Below are 20,568 nucleotides of genomic sequence, written 5' to 3' on the forward strand. Positions count from 1 at the left end.
TCTGTGCTTTTCTTTCATGGTCCCTTCTCCCTTTGACTCATCTATGCCCCTCTGCCACTTTTTTTTTTTTTTTTTAAGATTTAAAAAATATTAAATTTTTTTTAAATAAAGTAAAAGTCTTTTTTTTTACTTTTTTATTTTTTTAAAGATTTTATTTATTTATTCATGAGAGACACAGAGAGAGAGAGGGAGAGAGAGGCAGAGAAACAGGCAGAGGGAGAAGCAGGCTCCCTGCAGGGAGCCCGATGTGGGACTCGATCCGGCACTCCGGGATCACGCCCTGCGCCGAAGGCAGGTGCTCAACCATTACCATTAAGCCACCCAAGCATCCCAAGATTTTACTTTATTTTAGAGAGAGAGAGTGCAAGCAAAGCAAGGGGCAAAGGAAGAGGGGAAGAGAAAATCTCAAGCAGACTCAGCAGAGCCCAACTCAGGGCTTGATCCTAGGACCCCAAGACCATGACCTAAGCCAAAACCAAGAGTCAGACACTTAACCGACTGAGCCACCCAGGTGCCTCCCCACCACTTTTAAGGACCCCTGGGATCACACTGGGCCCACCAGGATAATCCAAGATGTTAAAATCATCAGCTGATTGGCAACTTTAATTCTCTATTGGGATGTACCCCATAGTATTCACAGGTTCTGGGGACAAGGACATGGACATCTTTGGGTGGCCAATATTCTGTCTACCACGGATGTGCTGAGGAAACTTTCAGTATTTTTGTATTAAATTTTTTTTATACCAGGACCAGACCTTAAAGGCTCCATCAAAACCACAAAAAACCAATGTGTCACACAAAAGAAATATGTATGGGCCATTTAAAAAACAAAACAAAACCAACTTACTTGTGTTTCTATCACTAGTTAAATATGATAAGTTACATGATTGTTTACAGAAATAAGGCCTAAAAGCCTAGGATCATCTAGTAGCGCCTTCTGCAAAAGCCCCCAGTCCCCAAAAGTGATCCTCATTATGTTCCTGGGAGCCCCTGAGGGAAGAACTCAAACCTTATCAGAGTCCTTTTTGTTTCTCTTATGTAGAACTCCTTATGTAGTAAGGGTTATATTGTTATTTTTGTGGCATATATCATCTTCAAAATGCAAAGGAAATGGTAACAGCCTTTTAACACTTTTAAACCATGAACCACTTGCATTCAATCTTTGTGTGGGTGCCATATGGTGATGTGGGGCAAGAGTGCTCTTAGTTACCCTCATCCTGTAATTACCAATAACCCCCTTCCCAGCAGGTCAGTCTCCATAAACCAAGACCACTCTGCTCCACTGGCTGGTCAGCCCAAGCCCGTCCCCCAGAGCCGATCTGGAGCCACCTTCTGCCCCTCCCCACCCTGGGCCCACCCCATGTAATTTCCGGCCCCCCTCAACCTAGCTTTCTTCTTTTCTCCCTTTATCTTATTTTTCTGCTTCCTTTTGTATTCTCCTCTTTCCTGGTTGAGTTCTCCCCAGCTTCTCCCATTGTAGATCCTCCTCATCATCATTCCCCCCCACCTCACACCCGAACACAGTTCTTTCCCAGCTTCAGAGCTCTTTGTCACCTGCTCAGGAACAGAAACACAAAACAAACGGAAGCCCATTTCCAGAACTATTGGTAAAAGTCTTTTACATTGTTTTATGTTGTTTATTAAGTCCCATTCTTCAAATTGCACTTGAACAGTTCTTGAAATCTAATTATTGTGTGTGTTCCTGCCTCAATGAGAACTAGGGGTGAGATGGTTTCAGTTCATAAAATGTCACTCATTTAGCACTTAAATGGTTTGCATTTTTATTTTATTTTATTTTTTTAGGTTTTTTTTTTTTTTAGTTTTTTTTTTTTTTTGGTTTGCATTTTTAAATGTGGGCCACTACTTTATAATTTGCAAAGTAACCAGTGCATACTTCAAAATCAGTAGGTCATTCTGCAGAACTTTTAAAGTTTGTTTTAGAAATTTTGAAAATTTTTAATTTTTTTTGAACCAAAATGTTGATGATCTTTCATAAATTATCATAGAGCTCATTTTAAAAATATATTTTATTTATTTATTTGAGAGAGACAGAGTGTGAGAGAGAGAACATGAGTGGGGTGAGGGCAGAGGGAGAAGCAGACTCCAGCTGAGCAGGGAGCCCAAAGCAAGACTTGATCCCAGAACTCCAGGATCATGACCTGAGCTGAAGGCAGACGTTCAACTGACTGAGCCACCCAGGCTCCCACAGAGCTCATTTCTTGTTCCCATTCACTCTATGTATTAATCAGTTGTCTACAGCCATTTTGTTCAATATAAGCTGAATAAATAAGGTAGAGAAACTGTAATGAGTCTATTAAAATCTGCAGCATTCACATTTATCCTTAGACTAGACTTTTTAGTACTTTCAACCAGATCCTACCCAACCCAACCAAGTGAGGTCAGGAGCAGGTACCATTTTTCAGTTAAAATTGTCACTGTTATTAATTTAGCACCAATGTTAGGATTCCTTATTTACTTTAATAAAGTCAAAAGAGATATTTATCAATGCCAGTAAATTTTAGCAAAGTTCATGACAATTCCATGAGCCAACAAGAATTCTTAAAGCTTGAATTCCATTTGAACCTAGTAATTATAGGGGCACCTGGGTGGCTCAGTCAGTTAAGCATCTTGCCTTCAGCTCAGGTCATTATCCTGGGATCAAACCCCACATCAGGCTCCCTGTTCATGGGAGTCTGCTTCTCCCTGCTCGTACTCTCTCTCAAGTAAGTAAGTAAAATCTTTAAGAAAAAGAAAAAAAAAAACCCTTAGTAATTATAAAACTGATGTTTGCATAGACCCCAGGAAGACTTCTACCATTTTTCCTGGCCTGCAGAGCTTAAAAAATGTCACCGCATTCATGTATCTTCACAGGACACACAGGGTGACAAACTAAATACATTTTTTTTTCCTTTTTTAAAAAAAAAGTTTATTTTTTAGTAATTTCTACACCCAACACAGGATATGAACTCACAGTCTGAAGACCAATAGTCACATGCTCCTCCAAGCTAGCCACCTCTAGAAAATACATTTTCTTACTACAACTTTGTGGTACTTGTTTGTAATCAGTTAGGATCCTATTAAAAACTGCTTGAGTTTTTTTTTGTTTGTTTGTTTTTTTAAGAATTTATTCATGAGAGACACAAAGAGTCAGAGACATAGGCAGAGGGAGAACCAGTCTCCGTGTGGGGAGCCTAATGCAGGACTCGATCCTAGGACCCCGGGATCATGCCCTGAGTGGAAGGCAGACGTTCAACCACTGAGCCACCCAGGCATCCCAAAAAAAGCTGCTTGATTTAAAATGCCATTTGAGTATTAACGTTTTATTCTTTCATATTCACCTGGACAAAGAATGATCATAATTGTACATTTATCAGAAGAAAAGTAAGAAAATGTTAGTCTTATCTAATAATAGTCATTTCCAAAATTATTAAATATTGAAGTGACCTGGAGTGAACTTCATGTTGCCTTTCTACAGACAGTGGCAAAACAAAGAGGCTCCTCATCTCTCCCTCCTCTGACCCTCCTGTGGTGTGCAAAAGAAATATGTGCTAAGTGATACCTGAAAATGCCATGTTTATTATTAAACAAGTTTTTAGTTTTCCCCATAACCATGCATTGTCTCTTCATGAATGCTCTTTTTCCTGAATCTGGAAGCATTACTGTCACTCACCATCATAGGACAAGACTCCAGAGAGACCATGCCCCCTTGGTTGGACTCCATCAGTTGGGGAAGTGGGGTCTCTATTCCTAAACTCTTCCCTTGGGCCCATGGAGTCCTAGAATGGGTTCATGGAGAGGCCGTGGACAGTGTGCTGTTGTATGCATGATTTGAGGTGAAGATGGCACAAAGGTATCAGTAGCTTTAAGAATTCTGTGACCCTTAAAAGGTTAAGAGTTTTCCTGAAGTTTTAGGTCCTGCTGAAGAGACTCTCAAGGAAAATCTCCCAGAAGCCATGTCTGAATGGGAGACCCTTGCATTCAGGTGGTATGGAGTGGGTCCCACACCTCCCCAGAGTATGGGGGCAGTGGGCTCTCAGGAGAGGATGCTCCTGCCTTCCCACCCCTTCTAGGCAGTTCTACAAACAAGTCCCAGTTGTTGCCAGTGTTTAGGTTTTGTGTCAGGTGCTACAGCACAAGGTTGCACAGAGGTAAGAGAGACACAGTCATTGTTGCTGATCCTGAGGTGGATATGCCCCTGGACCACAAGAAAGGTGGGGGGCATGGAGATAGATCCTCCGGTGCCAGTCATTCCCCCCACACACATCCCCACCACCACCACCACCTCTACCTCAAAGTGCTCCTTACTCTATTACAACTTTAGGACCTGCAGCGAGACATCGAACAACACAGTGCGGGAGTGGAGTCTGTGTTTAACATCTGTGATGTCCTCCTGCATGACTCCGATGCCTGTGCCAATGAGACTGAATGCGACTCCATCCAGCAGACCACCAGAAGCTTGGACCGACGCTGGAGGAATATCTGTGCCATGTCAATGGAACGACGAATGAAGTAAGAATTGAGTGGCCCCTAGATGTTGTACACACGGTCAGCCACATCTCTGTACCAGGAACTGTGTGCTCTATTCACTTCACTTAAGGCTATGGGCAGAGAAGCCTCAGTAGGTGTGACCATGCTCATGAAATGAATTATTCAAGAAAAATATAATTGGAGTAACAGCTATCCCCAGCAGTTCTGTGTCTTGACATATAACCATGGCCGGCCACTGTGCTTCTGTGTCCCTAGTCACAAAGCAGTAGAGGAAAGCCCTGTCTCCCACCAGTTAACCATATGAAGCAGAAACTTTGAGGGACAGTTTCAGGAGGAAGGTATTCTGATCAAGAAGGGGATATTCTGGTTATTTCATAGAAGGAGGGGTATCAGGGCCCTCCCCCCCACCCCACCCCCAGCAAACAGTGCCAGTGCAAGGGTTGTTGGGAGTGGGACCAGTCAAGAGAGGAAAAAAAGAGGAAAGCTCACAGTTGAAATGGATGGCTTATATTGAGATGCTTACCTCCTGTCAGAATTGAGGAGACGTGGCGCCTGTGGCAGAAATTTCTAGATGATTACTCCCGTTTTGAGGACTGGCTCAAGTCAGCGGAGAGGACAGCAGCCTACCCGAATTCCTCGGAGGTGTTGTATACAAATGCCAAAGAAGAGCTGAAGAGGTTTGAGGTAAAGCCCCCGCTAGCCCGGTGTTCCTGATAACCAAGCCTCTAGGTGGGCTCCAAGGCAGCTCAGATGGCTTCCTCTTGGTGGCTGGCTTTCCCCACCCCTGGCCGGGGACGCGCAGTCCGCCACCTGCCAGCAGCTGCCCAGACGGCTTTGCCAGACAAGACCGAGTCATGCCCAGCGGCATGCAGTGAACTCGAGAGCCTGTCCTTTAGCATCAGAGCAGGCGAGGTGGGCTCTGTTGCCATTTTGGCCCGGGGATCAACCTCTCGAAGCAGGCCGCCCGCGGCCGGGGAGGGGGCACGCCGGCCTTGGCCCTGACGCTCCCCTGTGCCCCCCTGTGCGCCGCAGGCCTTCCAGCGGCAGATCCACGAGAGGCTCACGCAGCTGGAGCTCATCAACAAGCAGTACCGGCGGCTGGCCCGGGAGAACCGCACCGACACGGCCAGCAAGCTGAAGCACATGGTGCACGAGGGCAACCAGCGCTGGGACAACCTCCAGAAGCGGGTCACGGCTGTCCTGCGGAGACTCAGAGTAACCTTCTCTCCGTCACCCGCCTTACCCGTAGGCCGTCAGGGAGAAGCGATAGGCGATACCAGGCTTGTAGCGAAGCAATGGGTAGATTTCAGTTCAGGCCTAAGGTATCTTAACGTTCTTCCAGCCGGCCTTCCCTTTGGTCTAAGCCAAAGCTGCCAGTGTTCATGGTTTGTTTTGCTTTGTTTTGTGTTTTTTAAGAGGTCGTTTGCCCAAGAATAGGCTTGTTAGGCAGGGCCTGTGGTACTGAGCACATCTTTTTCCAACTTCTGTAAACCCTAAAAGTTTGCACGTTGGCTCACAGACTGTCCAGAGTCTAGCCCACTGCCATCACCAGGTCAGGCACAGGGGCCTCCGAGCCTGGAACGAGGCCCACCTTGCCCATCTGCCTGTTTTTGTGTGTTCCGCTGGTTCTTGCCGTAAGAGATGTAGACAGAGCCCTCTGCATTGTGGAGCTTGGAGAGCATGATTATTCTCCAAATTTCAGAGCACGTTGACTTAACCTTAAAGGCTGGTTTGATTTTTGAATATAGACATTCACCTAAGGTTTCCGTAATGCAGGAGACATGATATGTTAACCTTTGTAGGTCTAGGTGTAAACTGACAGGGCCAGGGTGGTTTGTGACTGCAGGAAGTAATTTCAATCCCTGCTTCTGTCCTCGGGGCAGAACACTCTTGAAATCCTTCTAAGATGATGAGAATCTGAATTTATTTATTTATTTATTTATTTATTTATTTATTTACCCCTGAGGGAAAAAATGGGCTAACTTTTCAGACAACTGAAAAGACAGCTGCATTAATTTCTTGATCTCCTGCTGATTAGACTATGACCAGGGTAGACCTTCATTTGGCACTGAACACTGTTTGTCTGAGAATCAGCTGCCCATCTGTGAGGTGGTAACCCAAGAGACATCCTTAATTGGAGGCGATAAATCTAGGTCTTCTTTCTTGGAGGGAGCACATTCAGGATTAGTTCACAGAAGGCAAATGGGGCATTAGGCCAGGCTTCACCCTGAGATCAGTACTTTTCCATCTTGAAACTAAATATTTTGGTCAAGCAACAGCTTCCACAGAAGGCTAACAAGGTAAAAACACCCCAAGGTGCCTGGCCAGGACTTTGAGGGGGTTCCTCAAAGGGCAGGTTGGGGAATCACTGACTTAGAGAATTATAGAATTTCAAATGCTGAAAGGACCTGTGACATCATAGTCAACATCCCACACCCTGATTTGCCAGTGAAGACACGAAGACTCAGAGAAGTTGGGGGGGTGGCTTGTTTGTTATCACACAGCCAGGACCAGGAGCCAGGCTCCTGACCCCACACTGACCGCCCAATGCCCTGTGGGCCTCCTGGGGTACCCTTTCCTCTCAGAAATAACATTGCTATCTACTTGAACTGTCTTGTGCCATCAAAACAAACATATTTTCCACCCTTTCGCAGCATTTCACCAACCAAAGGGAAGAATTCGAGGGGACCAGGGAGAGCATTCTTGTGTGGCTCACAGAGATGGACCTGCAGCTGACCAACGTGGAGCACTTCTCAGAGAGTGATGCTGATGACAAGATGCGCCAGCTGAATGTAAGGCCTTTTTCTTTGGCTCCTCTCAGAAGAATGCACCTTTGCCCAGGAGAGCTGGCCAAGTACAAACTTTACCTGATACCCTAAGAGCAGATTCCAGAATTGTTAAAAGCAGCCAGCTCTACCCACGTGTGTCCTGCGGGGTTATCATGAGCGAGGATACTATTCCTTAGTCAAGTGGTCATTTAGAACAAGACTCTTTATTCTTTTTCATTTATAATCAACCACGGGAAGAATGCTCTCTAGGTTCCAAACAGAAACAATTTCATAAGATGCTCTTTCCCCAGCTCTTGGAGTCTGAGTGCAACATGTAGCATGTGACAGGAAGAAAATCTATATCAAGAGGGGGACCAGTGGGGTACCTGGGTGCTCAGTTAGTTAAGCATCTGCTTCAGCTCAGGTCACAATCACAGGGTCCTGGAATCAAGCCCTTCATCAGGCTCCCTGCTCACCAGGGAGCCTGCTTCTCCCTCTCCTTCTCTTCCTGCTTATGCCCTCTCTCTTTCTCTCATTCATACACTCTTTCTCTCAAATAAATAAATTTATTTAAAAAAAAATGTTTTTAAATGGAGCTAAGAACAGATCTCTTCTGCTCTCCCAAATATCTGTATTTCACTTTAATTTCACCATAATTCCCTCCTTGGCTTTTACAAGCAATTGAAAAATAGAAGTTTGACTTCCCTAATATAATGGCACCAATGAGATGATTATTGTGTCAGCAAAAGCAAATGCCTGTGGGTGGCTTATTATGGGAAATTTTCTGTTTCCACCAAGCATCAATAAGACAAGTTTTCTCCCTCACACCCAATAACAGTAAATGCCTATCCCTGCCACACTTTTAGAATTATCTTGATTGAAGAAGTCCATGCCCAGAAGGGAGAGGGGAAAAAATAACAAGCAGTCATTTTAAATTATGAAATCTTTATTGTCACTTTGTTAAAAATTGACAAAGCTAGAGTGCTAGGTTCAGGAGCGAGGTAGCAGTGACGTTTGGATGCTCGCTCTATGGCCCTGTTAAAAGAGGCCAACACTGGATCCTCGGGGAAACTTTCCTCCTTTGCAATCCTTTCTTTCTCATGTTCTAAATAGGGTTTCCAACAAGAAATTACATTAAACACCAACAAGATTGATCAGCTCATCGTTTTCGGGGAGCAGCTGATACAGAAGAGCGAGCCCCTGGATGCCGTGCTGATCGAGGACGAGCTGGAGGAGCTGCACCGGTATTGCCAGGAGGTCTTTGGCCGGGTCTCCCGGTTCCACCGCAGGCTGACCTCCCACACTCCGGTAAGTGGAGCGCCACCCGCGCTCCGAGGGCCTCCGGGCTACTGAGACTTGACACTTGACCAAATTTGTAAAGAATGAGAGATCTATGGAACAGTCAGCTATGATGTATTTTATGGTTAAAAGGGGGGCAGGGGAGGATTTTTAGTTTCATTTTGGCTCTATTCCCATGGAGTCCTACTTACTTAGAGGCTCCCACCCCCAGTGGAATGATGGCACTTCCGCAAGTCCTTGATCCTCTTACCTGTTATCCATGTGTTCTCTGTACGGGGCTTTCCCGACGTGTCTGTATCCTTAGGATACGGTGGTATGTGTTCTCGTTTTGCTTATAGTAGTAACTTTTCTGCTAGTGTCTGGAAGCTTTTAACATTTGTGCCTTTCTGGTGCTCTGTTCTCACCTTTGAAGGGTCAAAAGCACCAGTTTTCCAAGGCAGCTGCAAAGTTTCCCTTGACAGAGGGACCTTTTAGGAAGTTCAGGTGGAGTTCAGGCTATTCTTCAACGTTCGTTGCCTTCGTGCGCCAGAAGCTTTAATGATGACCCTATTGACCAACACAACTGGCCGCTTTCTCCTCCTCTGGGTCCCCAACTGGCTAACTTGATAGTTATTTCTTCATCAGACCAGCCTTAAAAATTAGGGTATAATTCCCTCATTCCTAAACATAGCAGTTTATAGTCCTTTTTCTTAGACTGAGGCATTACAGCATAGGGAGACCAAGGTTCTATATCCTGAACAATAAGATTGAGGATAAGAAAGAAAGAACCCTCTTAATGGTCTTTACTTTTTCTTTTTTTTCTTTTTTTTTTTTTTTTAATTTAAATGATCTGCTTGTTGGTGTAAACCTGCCATTAACTGCCAATGAAACTTTGGCCGCCATATCTTATTCTCTGTATAAACGTTGCTTACCTCAGATCACCAAACTTCAGATTTTTCCTAGGAAAAATACAGATTCTAGGCCTCACGCCAGAGAGTCCAAATTAGAATAAACACAGATAGGCCCTGGGAACCTGATTCTTTTCTAAAGCTGCCGCAGAAATGCCAATGGCAGCCATTTTCAGGCACAGCTAAGCAGACAGACAGACTCCCAGCGCTCCTCACACCCACCGCAGCCTATAATCTGGTTCATTCTGAAAACCAGACATCCCTGCTTTTAGGGATTGGAAGAAGAAAAAGAGGCCTCAGAGAATGAAACGGACATGGAGGACCCCAGAGAAATCCAGGCCGACTCCTGGCGTAAAAGGAGAGAGAGTGAGGAGCCCTCGTCTCCCCAGTCCCTTTGTCACCTGGTGCCCCCGGCGCCGGGGCCTGAGCGGTCTGGCTGCGAGACCCCTGTCAGCGTGGACTCCATCCCTCTGGAATGGGATCACACAGGGGACGTAGGGGGCTCCTCCTCTCACGAAGATGACGAGGAAGGCCCATACTACAGCGCGCTGTCAGGTAATGGCCTCAGGTCTCCAGAGCCCTTGAGGGTGACCCACCTGGTTATGTTTTTAGCACCTTAGCAAGACGGCCACCTCTGGATGGCCCAGAGTCCAGCTCATGGCTGACCAGACCTCTGTGGCTTCTTGTGTTCTATCCTGCCCACTTTGACTTACCTGAGAGTGGCTCATCCCTATCACAGGCAGAATGAAAGGGAAAAAGAAATGAAATTCACCTTGGAACAGGAAGGCTATTCCCTGATGGCTCTGGCTGTTTGGGAGGCTCATCAGTGAACTTTTCAATTTAGTTTCTCAGAGTTCGGTGGATCGTGTCTGTTCTTTCTGTGGACTTTCCCCACTCCCGCTACTGCTTCAGTCAAGAGTTGGCTGGAAAAAAAAATCCTTTTGGTTTTTTCAAGTTTTCTAATAAAACAGATAAAGGGTAGTTACTTTTCTTCTCCCGCTGACAATGTTTCTATGTTTTAACTTAATACTTGGGCATTCATCTACAGACTGCAGTGAGGAAAATGACATTATTCTTTTTCAGATGTAGAAATCCCTGAAAATCCTGAGGCATATCTTAAAATGACCACAAAAACTTTGAAAGCATCTTCTGGTAGGCCCCTGCCCGTGCATGTGTCTCAACATGGCAGCGTCCTGTGGCGCACACTGCATCCTAAACCTCGCTCCCATGTCATGTCTGACCTTTGCCTTCTGTGGACACCATGCACCTTGGTCCTTGTGTCATGGTGTATTTACACTGCCATACTCACACGTACCTGCGTGCTCCTGACAAAACCCTGGCCAAAAAAAAGCAGTCTCCATGCCACCCCTCTCTTACCCCTCAGGCCTGTGCGGAAGGGAATCTTTCATGGTGCCTTTTAAAATGTTTATTTTCCCCCCATCTAACTGAGGTTCTTTGGCATAGGCCAAGCTTTCTTCATGGTGGCTTGGTTTGGAACTACTTCCTTCCTTGCTTATGGTGTTTCCTGGGAAGAAGATGGGTGGGTGGGGGTAAAGGTACTGTTGCATTTGCCACAGGAGAAGAAACTTTCCTTTCCTTGACTTGCAGCTCTAACCTTTGTTCCCTGTCCCATCCCATGTGCAATAGTGGGGTAGACCCACAAGTGGCCCTTTGGTCCCCAAGTCCATCCTGATGCTCACTCTACCCCTCTCCTGAGAGGCCTTCAGTCCTCTTGGCCCCCAGCTCCAGCTTTGCTGCCAGTGTCCCCACCACTAGATGTCCTGGCTCCAAAATGCCACTCATCCTGCAAAAAATCATATGTTTGTTGTGCTCCATTGTGAACCCATCTAGTGAAGGTACAATGCTGCTCAGTTGCATGACTCTCATTTCATTCCCTTCTGGGACATACTGACATTTTTGCAAACATGCATGCTTTGCAAGGAAAGCTGCAGAACTCATATTATACTATAACCTGATGCCATGTTACCCATGACCTTTTTTGTGTAACTTAATATGAATCCTTTGCTTAGAGAGAACAGACTGTCACTTGCTGTATTTTGTTTCAGGTAAATCCATTTCTGAGGACCACTCATGGCATGTTCCTGACAGCCCTTCCTGCCCCAAGCATCACTACAAACAAATGGGAGGTGATAGGAATGTACAAACCATCCCCTCAGATTCCAGCACCCCTTATAAACCGGCCTATGTAAGTCTGGGCTGCACTGAGAACATAACTCAAGTGCATGATTAATAGTTAAAGTTTTGAAGAGAGGGAGGGATATTGGTGTGTGCTGTACGTGCTTGCTTTCCACATGGATTTTGAGCTGGTTTTCCCATAGTGATAGTATCTCTGCTGACCTGTCCATACATCATTAGAACCCTGGCAGAACAGATTAAAGACTGGCTTCTGGCCAAGAACAGTTTTTGTGTGTATTGACATGATGGGGCAGTGATTATTACTGTTGAGCCAGTCATCCGTGTGAGTAGTGGGGAAGCAAAGCACTGGCTTTCCCAAGCTGCTCTTGAGCTCCCAAACTGTGTTCTGTTTACCTTTCAACTATGCATCCTATTCAAAACATTGTGCCTTCATATTTAGAAAGATTTGACCGTGTTTTATGGTAGACGTGGGTTTGATTCCTAACCCTACCAATAAACTGCTCTGGGGCCATAGCACTTTGTCTTGCCTCTGTAAGCCTTCCTTGCCTGAGGCTAAACCTACTGTACCTAATCGTTGTGGGAACTGATTTGTACAAAAGTATGAAGAAGACCCTGCCAAGTGGTCACTGTTACTATTATTACTATTACTACCATATATGGTTTGTCGTTGTTTATAAGAGTGACTGTTCCTTCTTCATTATGTTTTCCTCAGGCAACATGAGTCTTTGGCATGCTCTGGCTACGCAGCTGTTGGGGGCAGCCAGCCTAGGATTTAATGTTGGCTCCAGATCATCCCTAGTACAGGGAATTAGTGACAAGCGAGTTGAAATTAGGATGTCTGTGTGCACTTTTAATAATCATCTTATAGAGAAACCAGAAGCAGTGTGAGCAGCACTGGATTAGTCTTCAAAGTTCCCTCTGTGTCTAAGAGTGAATATTGCTGGATAACTGGAGAAGATTCTAGCAATACAGACAGACCCAAGTCATTTGATAGTGGGCTGCCATGCCCAATTCAGCAGCTCCTCCTCTTGCTTAGCAAGCAGTTGTCAGTTTTAGTCTGTCCCTTTGGGATACAGAATAAGACCTGACAGTCTGAGGGAGAGGGACCCCAGCACCTCACCTTTGCTTTGGATCCAGGGCCACCTGGTTTGGCCTCTCCCAGTGATTATGCTTGTGTTCTTCACCTGGCCAGTTTTAAAAGTTCCACTGATTTTGTGTGTGTGTGTGTGTGTGTGTGTCTGAAACTAGGCATGTCACCAGAAATCTGAAGAGGTTTATTTTTTTTGCATTCCACACAAGTTGGCCATATGGACACAAACCAAAGAAAGCTTGGCTTTTCTAAAAAGGATACATTTATTTTTGGAAAGGCCTGAGATAATAATAGCCCAATGAGCTCTGTGCTAATAGAAGAGTCAATATGTGCAGTGAAAGATAAATGCTTGGTAATGAATGGCCCCAAGAGGCAGATTTGTCCTCTATGTGTTTCCAATTCCTGGTGATAACCTGCCAACCAGCTCTAGAGAGCAACTGGGAGGGAGTACTGAATTTTGCAAAACACTGTACAAATGTGAAAGTGCACACAGTAACAGCCTGGCAAAAGTTTAAAAAGTTTTTAACTTTTTTTGCATGGTTCATTTGAGGAGTGTTAGGAAGCCCCAGATTAGGCCATTTTATTTCCAACACTGACATCTCACCTGCTTCCCCACCGTCTTGGCCTTTACCAAGGCTTTATTTCTGTTGTTAGCTCTGCTTACTTATAAATGCACCCAATACACTAAAAACTTCCATATTAATAGCAAGTTACCCTTCAAAGGAAAGAGATCCCGTATCTTCATTTCCTACCTGTTACTATGAACCAAGTTAATCTTCACACAGCTGTTGAAATTTTATGAATGGTAATGTAAAAACTGGCTTATTCTAGGTAAAGCTGCTGCTATCCCCAGGCACTGATGGTGGTAAAGAAGGCTCCAGAGTCTTGAATGGCAGCTCACGGCAGGAAGACAAAGGACTGGCCGCTCTCACCAGGCAGCAGTCAGGTACAGTTAAATTAGGCAGTTTTTAGGACAGGCAAAGGCTGTATTTTGAGTTAGCTGAGCTTTTACTTTAAGTCATTGTTCAACAGAACATTAATTAAGAATTGAACAATTAGGAGTACCTGGATTGCTCAGTGAAGCATTCAACTCTTAGTTTCAACTCAGGTCATGATCTCAGGGTCATAAGATCCAGCCATGTGTGTGTGGATTGCATGCAATGTAGAGCCTGCTTATTAATATTCTCTCTCTCCCTCTGCCTCTCCCCACCTTTAAAAAAAAAAAAAAGAACAACTATAATCTACCAAAACAGCCTATAGCAGTCAATGTTACTTTAGAATCAGCTGACTTATGGGGCACCTGGCTGGCTCAGTCAGTAGAGGGTGCAGCTCTTGATCTTGGGGTTTTAAGTTCGAGCCCCATGTTGGGCATAGTGATTACTTTAAAAGAAATTTTTTAAAAATGCAGAGACAGAACCAGCTGATTTGTATTTATGAACAAATTCCTAAGCTGTTTACTTTCAAAACTATTCTTCAAATATTAACAGAATGAGCCTCTTATGGTGAAGTGCATGTTTTAATGATGTCAATTATAAGTAAAGATCAGACATGTAGACGATGACCAAAGGGTTGCCAGGTGTCTCCTCACAAGACAGGTTCAATGATTTTAAAAGTAATTATTCAACTAAGCCAAAAGTCAAACTAATAGCATTGACTTGATGTTTTATGAACCAAAAGACAAAGTGCCCTAAAAACAGCATCAACTAAAATGCTGAACATGGGCCTGCAGTGCACGTTGGCAATACCATTGGGTCTCCTGCCCCCCGCTCCCCAGCTCATTCTAGCCTTTGTGGGAAGGTTGTGGCACAAGCCTTGAAAGAAAGCAAGGGAAGCATGCTATTGCATCCTTCCAGGGGAAGTGAGGACTCCTAAACCTGAGCCCTCAGCAAGGAGCATCCCCTACAGGTTTTGTCACCCTGATCCTGGACTAAGTTGGAGGCAGAGAGATCTGTCAGCACTATTGCTTCTTTTCATCAGTGACTTTTTATTCCAGGTGCCTTTGACAGATGGGAGCTGATTCAAGCACAAGAACTTCACAATCAACTCCGAATAAAACAGAACTTGCAGCAGCTGAACTCTGAGATCAGTGACATCACCACTTGGCTGAAAGAAACTGAAGCAGAGCTAGAGACATTAAAGGCGGCAGAGCCTCCCTCTGATATCTGGGAAATGCAGCTCCGAGTGAAGCGGCTTAAGGTGAGGGGCAGGCATGGAGGGAAGAGGGATTCAGAACGTGCATGTGGACACTTGCTGGGCAGGGCCAGCAGGGCACATCTGTCAGTGGTGCAGGTGGCACACTGCAGACCGGTATGGGAGCATTCTGGCCCATTCCACTTCTGAAACTGGCAAGGACATGGATGTAGGTTTTTGGTTTCATTCAGAACAGTGTCTGCATATGATCCCAAAGGCCAAAGAGGCGCTGGGGAGGTGCATCTCAGATCCCCTGTGACCCGCCTAGACTCATGGAGGTGCTAATGACCACTGCCAGGCAGCTTAAAAACACCCTTCCAAACTGTGCTGTCCACTCTGGTGGTAAAGTGTTGAGGATGAGGAGAAGGACCAGCTCACCTACTGATGGATTCTGTGGCCTGATGTGGTTACTCTGTTATACAGGATTTGTCACCCACATATTCTGCCATTACCCCACCAGAACTGGCCAGGGAGCCCGGGAGAAGAGGCCATTAGAGCCCTGCACTTGGAGGGTCCCCTGAGCATGAGCCTGAGCTCCTAAGATAACCCAGGGCAGGGGTTCGGGGTATCCAGTCAGTTTTCACATTGGTACTATTATTTTATGCACTAAAATATCTAGAATTACTGTTCATGCTAAGGAATAACACTTCTCTGATATCTAGGAGCATGTGCAGGATAACTATGTGTCCTTCATCTAGAAGACTTTTAATCTAGTCAAAAAATAAGCCCACCAGGGCTCAGGGGGTCTTTTCACGCCTCTGGTTGAGTTGGCCAGCCAGCAGACTGGCCTCTGCTTTCAGCCTGGCCAGCCAAGGTCACTGACCTTGTAAGACAGCTCCTCACCTGATGCTGCTCAGCCAGTTACAGGCAAGGTCACTCTTGTTTCTGTGGCCACGGCTTAGAGAAGTGTTTGGCAGATCCATTCCCCACTGAGGTTCACATGAACCCGACGTCACTATTTTCAGGATGCTTAACCCAGTCCTTTTCCTCTGCGGTAGGAGATCTTAAAAGCCTTTGACACCTACAAGGCTCTAGTGGTCTCCGTCAACACGAGCAGCCAGGAATTTCTGCAGACTGAGAGCGCGGAGTCCAACGAGCTCCAGAGTAGAGTTGGCCAGCTGGGGCTGCGCTGGGACGCGGCACAGGGAGCTGTGGAGAGCTGGAGAGAGGGCTTACGGCAGTCCCTCATGCAGTGCCAGGTATGCCGGCACCTAGGACCCGGTCCTGGGCACAGCCAGGCCCACGTGGGTGGGAGAAGCAGATATTTTTATCATGGGGCTGCTTTGGCACAAATATGGCTTGTGTTAGGGAAATGTGCTTTACCATTTGTTTCCAAGAGGCCCAGCTGCTGTCCCTGAGACCTGCCACTTACTCTGTGTCTCCTGTTCTGTTGCCCTGGCCCATTCCTTGCATAAGGGTTCCAGAGAGCATTCCAGTAGGTCAGAAATGCCACCCCACATGGCCCCATCTCTGTCCTTTTGCCAGGACCATATAGACCTGGCCCAGAGAAGGAGTGGTTCAACCCAACTCTAGAGCTTTAGTAGCTGTGTGACTGGGCAAATCACTGTGCCTGCTAGACCTCTGTTTCCTTATCTAAAAAATGAGAATAATGTTAGTCTTTACCTCGTGAGCTTCTTTTTAGGACTAAATTCGTATAATCTTAGCCCAACACTGAACACATGGTAAATGCTCACTCCGTGTTAGCTCTGACCCCATCTTTAGGAACACAAGCCCACCGGCAAAACCCCGCGCAGCCCTGTCCCTGGGCCACAGCCTGCCCTATTGAAGTGTCTCCCTTTGCCACTGAATCCAGCAGATTTGCTGAGTAATTTGCGTTGTCTATGTAATAGCCACGGTGGGGAGCATTCTGAAACCCTGCCTTTCTACTAGCCTTTTTCACTTGACAGAATTTCACATGCCTCCCAGGACTGTATCCTCTCTTCTGCTTTCCCTTTTCCTTGTTTTGGGGCCCTGGCATTTCATTTAAATCTGGCCCTTTGGGATCCCTGGGTGGCTCAGTGGTTTAGCGCCTGCCTTCGGCCCAGGGCGTGATCCTGGAGTCCTGGGATCGAATCCCGCACAGGCTCCCTGCATGGAGCCTGCTTGTCCCTCTGCCTGTGTCTCTGCCTCCCTCTCTCTGTGTGTCTCTCATGAATAAATAAATAAAATCTTTAAAAAAATAAAATAAAAATAAATCTGGCCCTTTTATTCACTGCACAAATACAAGAAGAGTAAATACTATGAAGGCCCAAGACGCTGCTTCTCAGCACACCTTCCTTTACAGAAGAGGCAGTGCCGTGATGTGTGTATGTCTGTGCTGTTTTTTTTTTTTAAAGGACTTCCATCAGTTGAGTCAAGATCTGTTGCTATGGTTAGCAAGTGCTGAGAGCCGGAGGCAGAAGGCTCATGTCACTGACCCAGAGGCCGACCCACAGGTCCTCCTGGAGTGTCAGGGAGAACTGATGGTAAGTTTCTTCTAAGGGGGACCTCCCTTGTCACTGACCTCCATCAGGTGAGCCCTTAGGTAGCCTCACCTAGTGTTCCTGGGAATGATGCCAGTGTGGCGTTCTGCACTCCTGCCTGGCTTGGTACCTATAAGTAGTTCTGAAGCAGAATGACTTGCAGGACGAGCCATGGCCAAAAGTAAGAAGTCTCTTAGACTCCCAGGACTTGGGGACATAGGTGTTTAGCAATATCCTGAGATACTTAAGGCCATTTGATTAGAAGTCTTTTCTCCATTGTGAATATGACTCATTCAGGGGAAAATATGCTCAATTACTCGATAGACACAAATGAGCTGTATAAGTTTTCTAAATCCACTATAGAAAAGTCTTATTTCTTGAAGGGTAGTTGTGTTGTGTTGTAATTTAAATTTAATTAACATATAATGTATTATTGGTTTCAGGGGTAGAGGTCAGTGATTAGTTATGTTTTCATATATTTATTTCACTAACCAGGTGACATTCTTATCCATAAATTTGTATGTGGTTCAATTATAAAGTACTGGTTATTATTTAATAAACATTCTTATGCTAAAATCTTTGTAAAGTCCCACTCTCAAGAGCAGCACTCTTCAACAAACTTTCTGCATGAAGGAAATGTTCTGTGTCTGTGCTCTCCAGTATGATAGCTGGAGGTGGAGGTGGCTGTGGAGCAGTTGAAATGTGGCTACTGTAACTCAAACTGAATTTTTCATTTTAAATAGCCCCATGTTGTCTAGTGGCTATCATATCGGACAGCAAGCAAGGGGATCAACAATTCAGGCTAATTTGACACATGCCTTTATTTCTTGAGCTGCTGTTTCTCAACTTGTCCAATTTAGATGTTTCCTTGACTTCCTCCTGCAGTGGACCAAAGTCCCATCTTCCACTTACTTCTTTCCTCTAACTCCTCCAGCATTAAATTGTCTTCAGAATAAGGAGGAGTGGAAAACAGTATAACATACTTGCTGCCCAAATGATGCTGGGCTTGAAGACACCCACAGGCACACATAAGCAGAAGATTCTGGAGTTGACCCCCGCCCCTCATTCATCCTGAGCTTTCCCAGCACTAAGAAACCCTCCTCTGGCCACACTAAGCAGCTGTTTCATACATTTTATTTATAGCAACTGGAAAAGGAGCTCGTGGAACGTCAACCTCCAGTAAACACTTTACGAGAGATTTCAGACAGTCTTCTTTCTAAGGGGCATGGAGAAGACTATATTGAGGCTGAAGAGAAGGTACATGTTATTGAGAAGAAACTCAACCAGTTACTGGAGCAAGTGTCCCAAGATTTAATGTCCTTGCAGGGAAGCCAGGTGCGTCCACTTACAGCTTTTTTTTTTTTTTTAAGTGCTGTTATTTGATAGAGAACGAACACAAGCAGGGGGAGCAACTGGCAGAGGGGAAAGGGAGAAGCAGGCTCCCTGCTGAGAAAGGGGACGATCCCAGGACCCTGAGGTCATAACCTGAGCCGAAGGCAGATGCTCAACTGAGTCCCCCAGGCCTCCAACTTGTGCTTTTAAATAGAAAGATGTCTGCTTAGATATGAACAGGAAAGCAGTATGGCAGCCTTGCTGCAAGAGGGAGGCCGTTAGCACGTGGGCTGAGCAGTCTCCAGTCCTGTCCCTTACTAAAAGCTGTGGGGCCTTAAAAAGTTACACTAGCTCTTTGACGTTGTCCTATCATTTGGAAGGGGAAGACAAGAATGTAGTATCTACATATTCATATGGCTGGCCTATGAAAAACAAGTCTAATCCCTCTATCATCTCTGACCTGCCTTCATGCTGAACAGAGCCCTCTTCACTGTCTTGGTCACTGTCCCCTGACCCCCCCCCCCCCCCACCCAGTTCTCTATCTTCTCTTTAAAATGTGATCCAAGTCTGAACAAACCCAAGCTATGGCCTCATCAGACTTAGGGCAGGCCTGCCCTCTCCGTTCTGGAGTTACATTTTTGCCCATGCAGCCGAGGCTTTGGTGTGTTGGTGGCCATGTGATTACATCAGCACATCTGAAGCTCACTGTCCAGTGATCCTGTCCCTCTTGCTGCAGCTAAACTCAGTGTCCCCCAGTGGGTGCTATTGGTGTTTAATGCTAGTGGTTGGCCTTGCCTTGTCTGAGAGGGACTTTTCTAGACAAAAAGAAATGTTAAAGTGGGGAGTGAGAAGAGGAGCTCCTTCTTCCAGAAAGATTTGAGCTGGGGGAGGGGGTGAGTAAAACAGTGAAGAATCTGCATGAAGCACATTGTTGTGCTCTTGAGACTATTCAGAACCCTCTGTTTCCCTGAACTGAATCCTTGGGGTGTGGATTTCAGAACCTGGATCCATCTCTGCCCAGCTTGGACGAGGTAGACTCCGGAGACCAGCCTCCAGGAACATCCGTGCCAGCTCCCCAAGCACAGGTGAGAGCCCCTTTCTGCCATGAGGATTGCGCTGGTGGTTTTTTCAAAGTTACCGAGGTGACAGGAACTGGAGACTCCCAAGGCCCTGTCCCTCATTTCACAGTAGCACAGATCCACTTCCACCTGCTGGTCAGTGGAGAGGCTGACTCTAAAGATTAAAAAAAATTTTGAAATACACCTTTAACAACCAACCCATCTGAAAGGCTGTCTTATCAGCTGCTCTTCCCTGGAACTGAAGAAGGTTGTGAAAGACGGGAGCCCTTCTAGTATTGTGGAGGGGGCTTCCCAATATCCCCCATTAACCACCAATCAACAAACGGGACCGTGAAACTCTCATTAGTTTAACAAACCCAATTATCTCTTACCTCATGGAGTACAATCTCAAATGTATTACTCTGGTCTCAAAAGCTTGGCAGGAAGACGACCTAAGGCAGGCATGTTTTATCCTGGCCAGGACTAAGTCTTCAATTACTAACTGGATTATTTTTTATCTAGCAGTGTGGAGCAGAGAGAATGACAAAAGACCAGAATAAGATGGACAGCAGGTAAGGGGGCCCCCGCAGTCACAGCAGTGAGTCCCCCTGTTCCACACAGGCACCATACCCATCTTCCCCCAGGCCACGCTTGAGGTCTTTGTTAACAAAGAGACTGGGTTTTTTTTTTTATTTGGTCTGGAAAGAGCTGGGCTGCTCTTCCAGGACTGAACCACTTTAATCTCAGGTCCTGGATGTCTTACTTGACACAAGCGAGGGGTCGGGTAACCCGAGGTGTGGCGGGGGTTGGGGGGGTTGCCTCTGGAGTCTCCTGCTC

General features: G+C 45.8%; 1 protein-coding gene across 7 annotated transcripts in view; it reads left to right on the plus strand.

Moving 5' to 3' along the window:
* SYNE2 (spectrin repeat containing nuclear envelope protein 2) overlaps window positions 1-20,568 on the plus strand; it is a 319,917-nt gene that overhangs the window by 298,211 nt on the left and 1,138 nt on the right. For 4 of the 7 annotated variants that reach the window (XM_025442803.3, XM_025442807.3, XM_025442808.3 and 1 more), the window contains 15 exons: window positions 4,322-4,509; window positions 5,022-5,172; window positions 5,521-5,703; window positions 7,143-7,280; window positions 8,370-8,564; window positions 9,715-9,997; window positions 10,526-10,594; window positions 11,509-11,648; window positions 13,521-13,635; window positions 14,683-14,885; window positions 15,878-16,078; window positions 17,216-17,344; window positions 18,485-18,676; window positions 19,672-19,758; window positions 20,254-20,303. In XM_025442803.3, the coding sequence (XP_025298588.1) occupies window positions 4,322-4,509; window positions 5,022-5,172; window positions 5,521-5,703; window positions 7,143-7,280; window positions 8,370-8,564; window positions 9,715-9,997; window positions 10,526-10,594; window positions 11,509-11,648; window positions 13,521-13,635; window positions 14,683-14,885; window positions 15,878-16,078; window positions 17,216-17,344; window positions 18,485-18,676; window positions 19,672-19,758; window positions 20,254-20,303 (2,324 nt within the window). The remainder of the gene's footprint in view (window positions 1-4,321; window positions 4,510-5,021; window positions 5,173-5,520; window positions 5,704-7,142; window positions 7,281-8,369; window positions 8,565-9,714; window positions 9,998-10,525; window positions 10,595-11,508; window positions 11,649-13,520; window positions 13,636-14,682; window positions 14,886-15,877; window positions 16,079-17,215; window positions 17,345-18,484; window positions 18,677-19,671; window positions 19,759-20,253; window positions 20,304-20,568) is intronic. The other 3 variants (XM_025442804.3, XM_035719662.2, XM_025442805.3) reach the window with 2 other exon arrangements.

The sequence above is a fragment of the Canis lupus genome, chromosome 8, assembly GCF_003254725.2.
Source record: "Canis lupus dingo isolate Sandy chromosome 8, ASM325472v2, whole genome shotgun sequence".
NCBI classification, from domain to species: domain Eukaryota; kingdom Metazoa; phylum Chordata; class Mammalia; order Carnivora; family Canidae; genus Canis; species Canis lupus.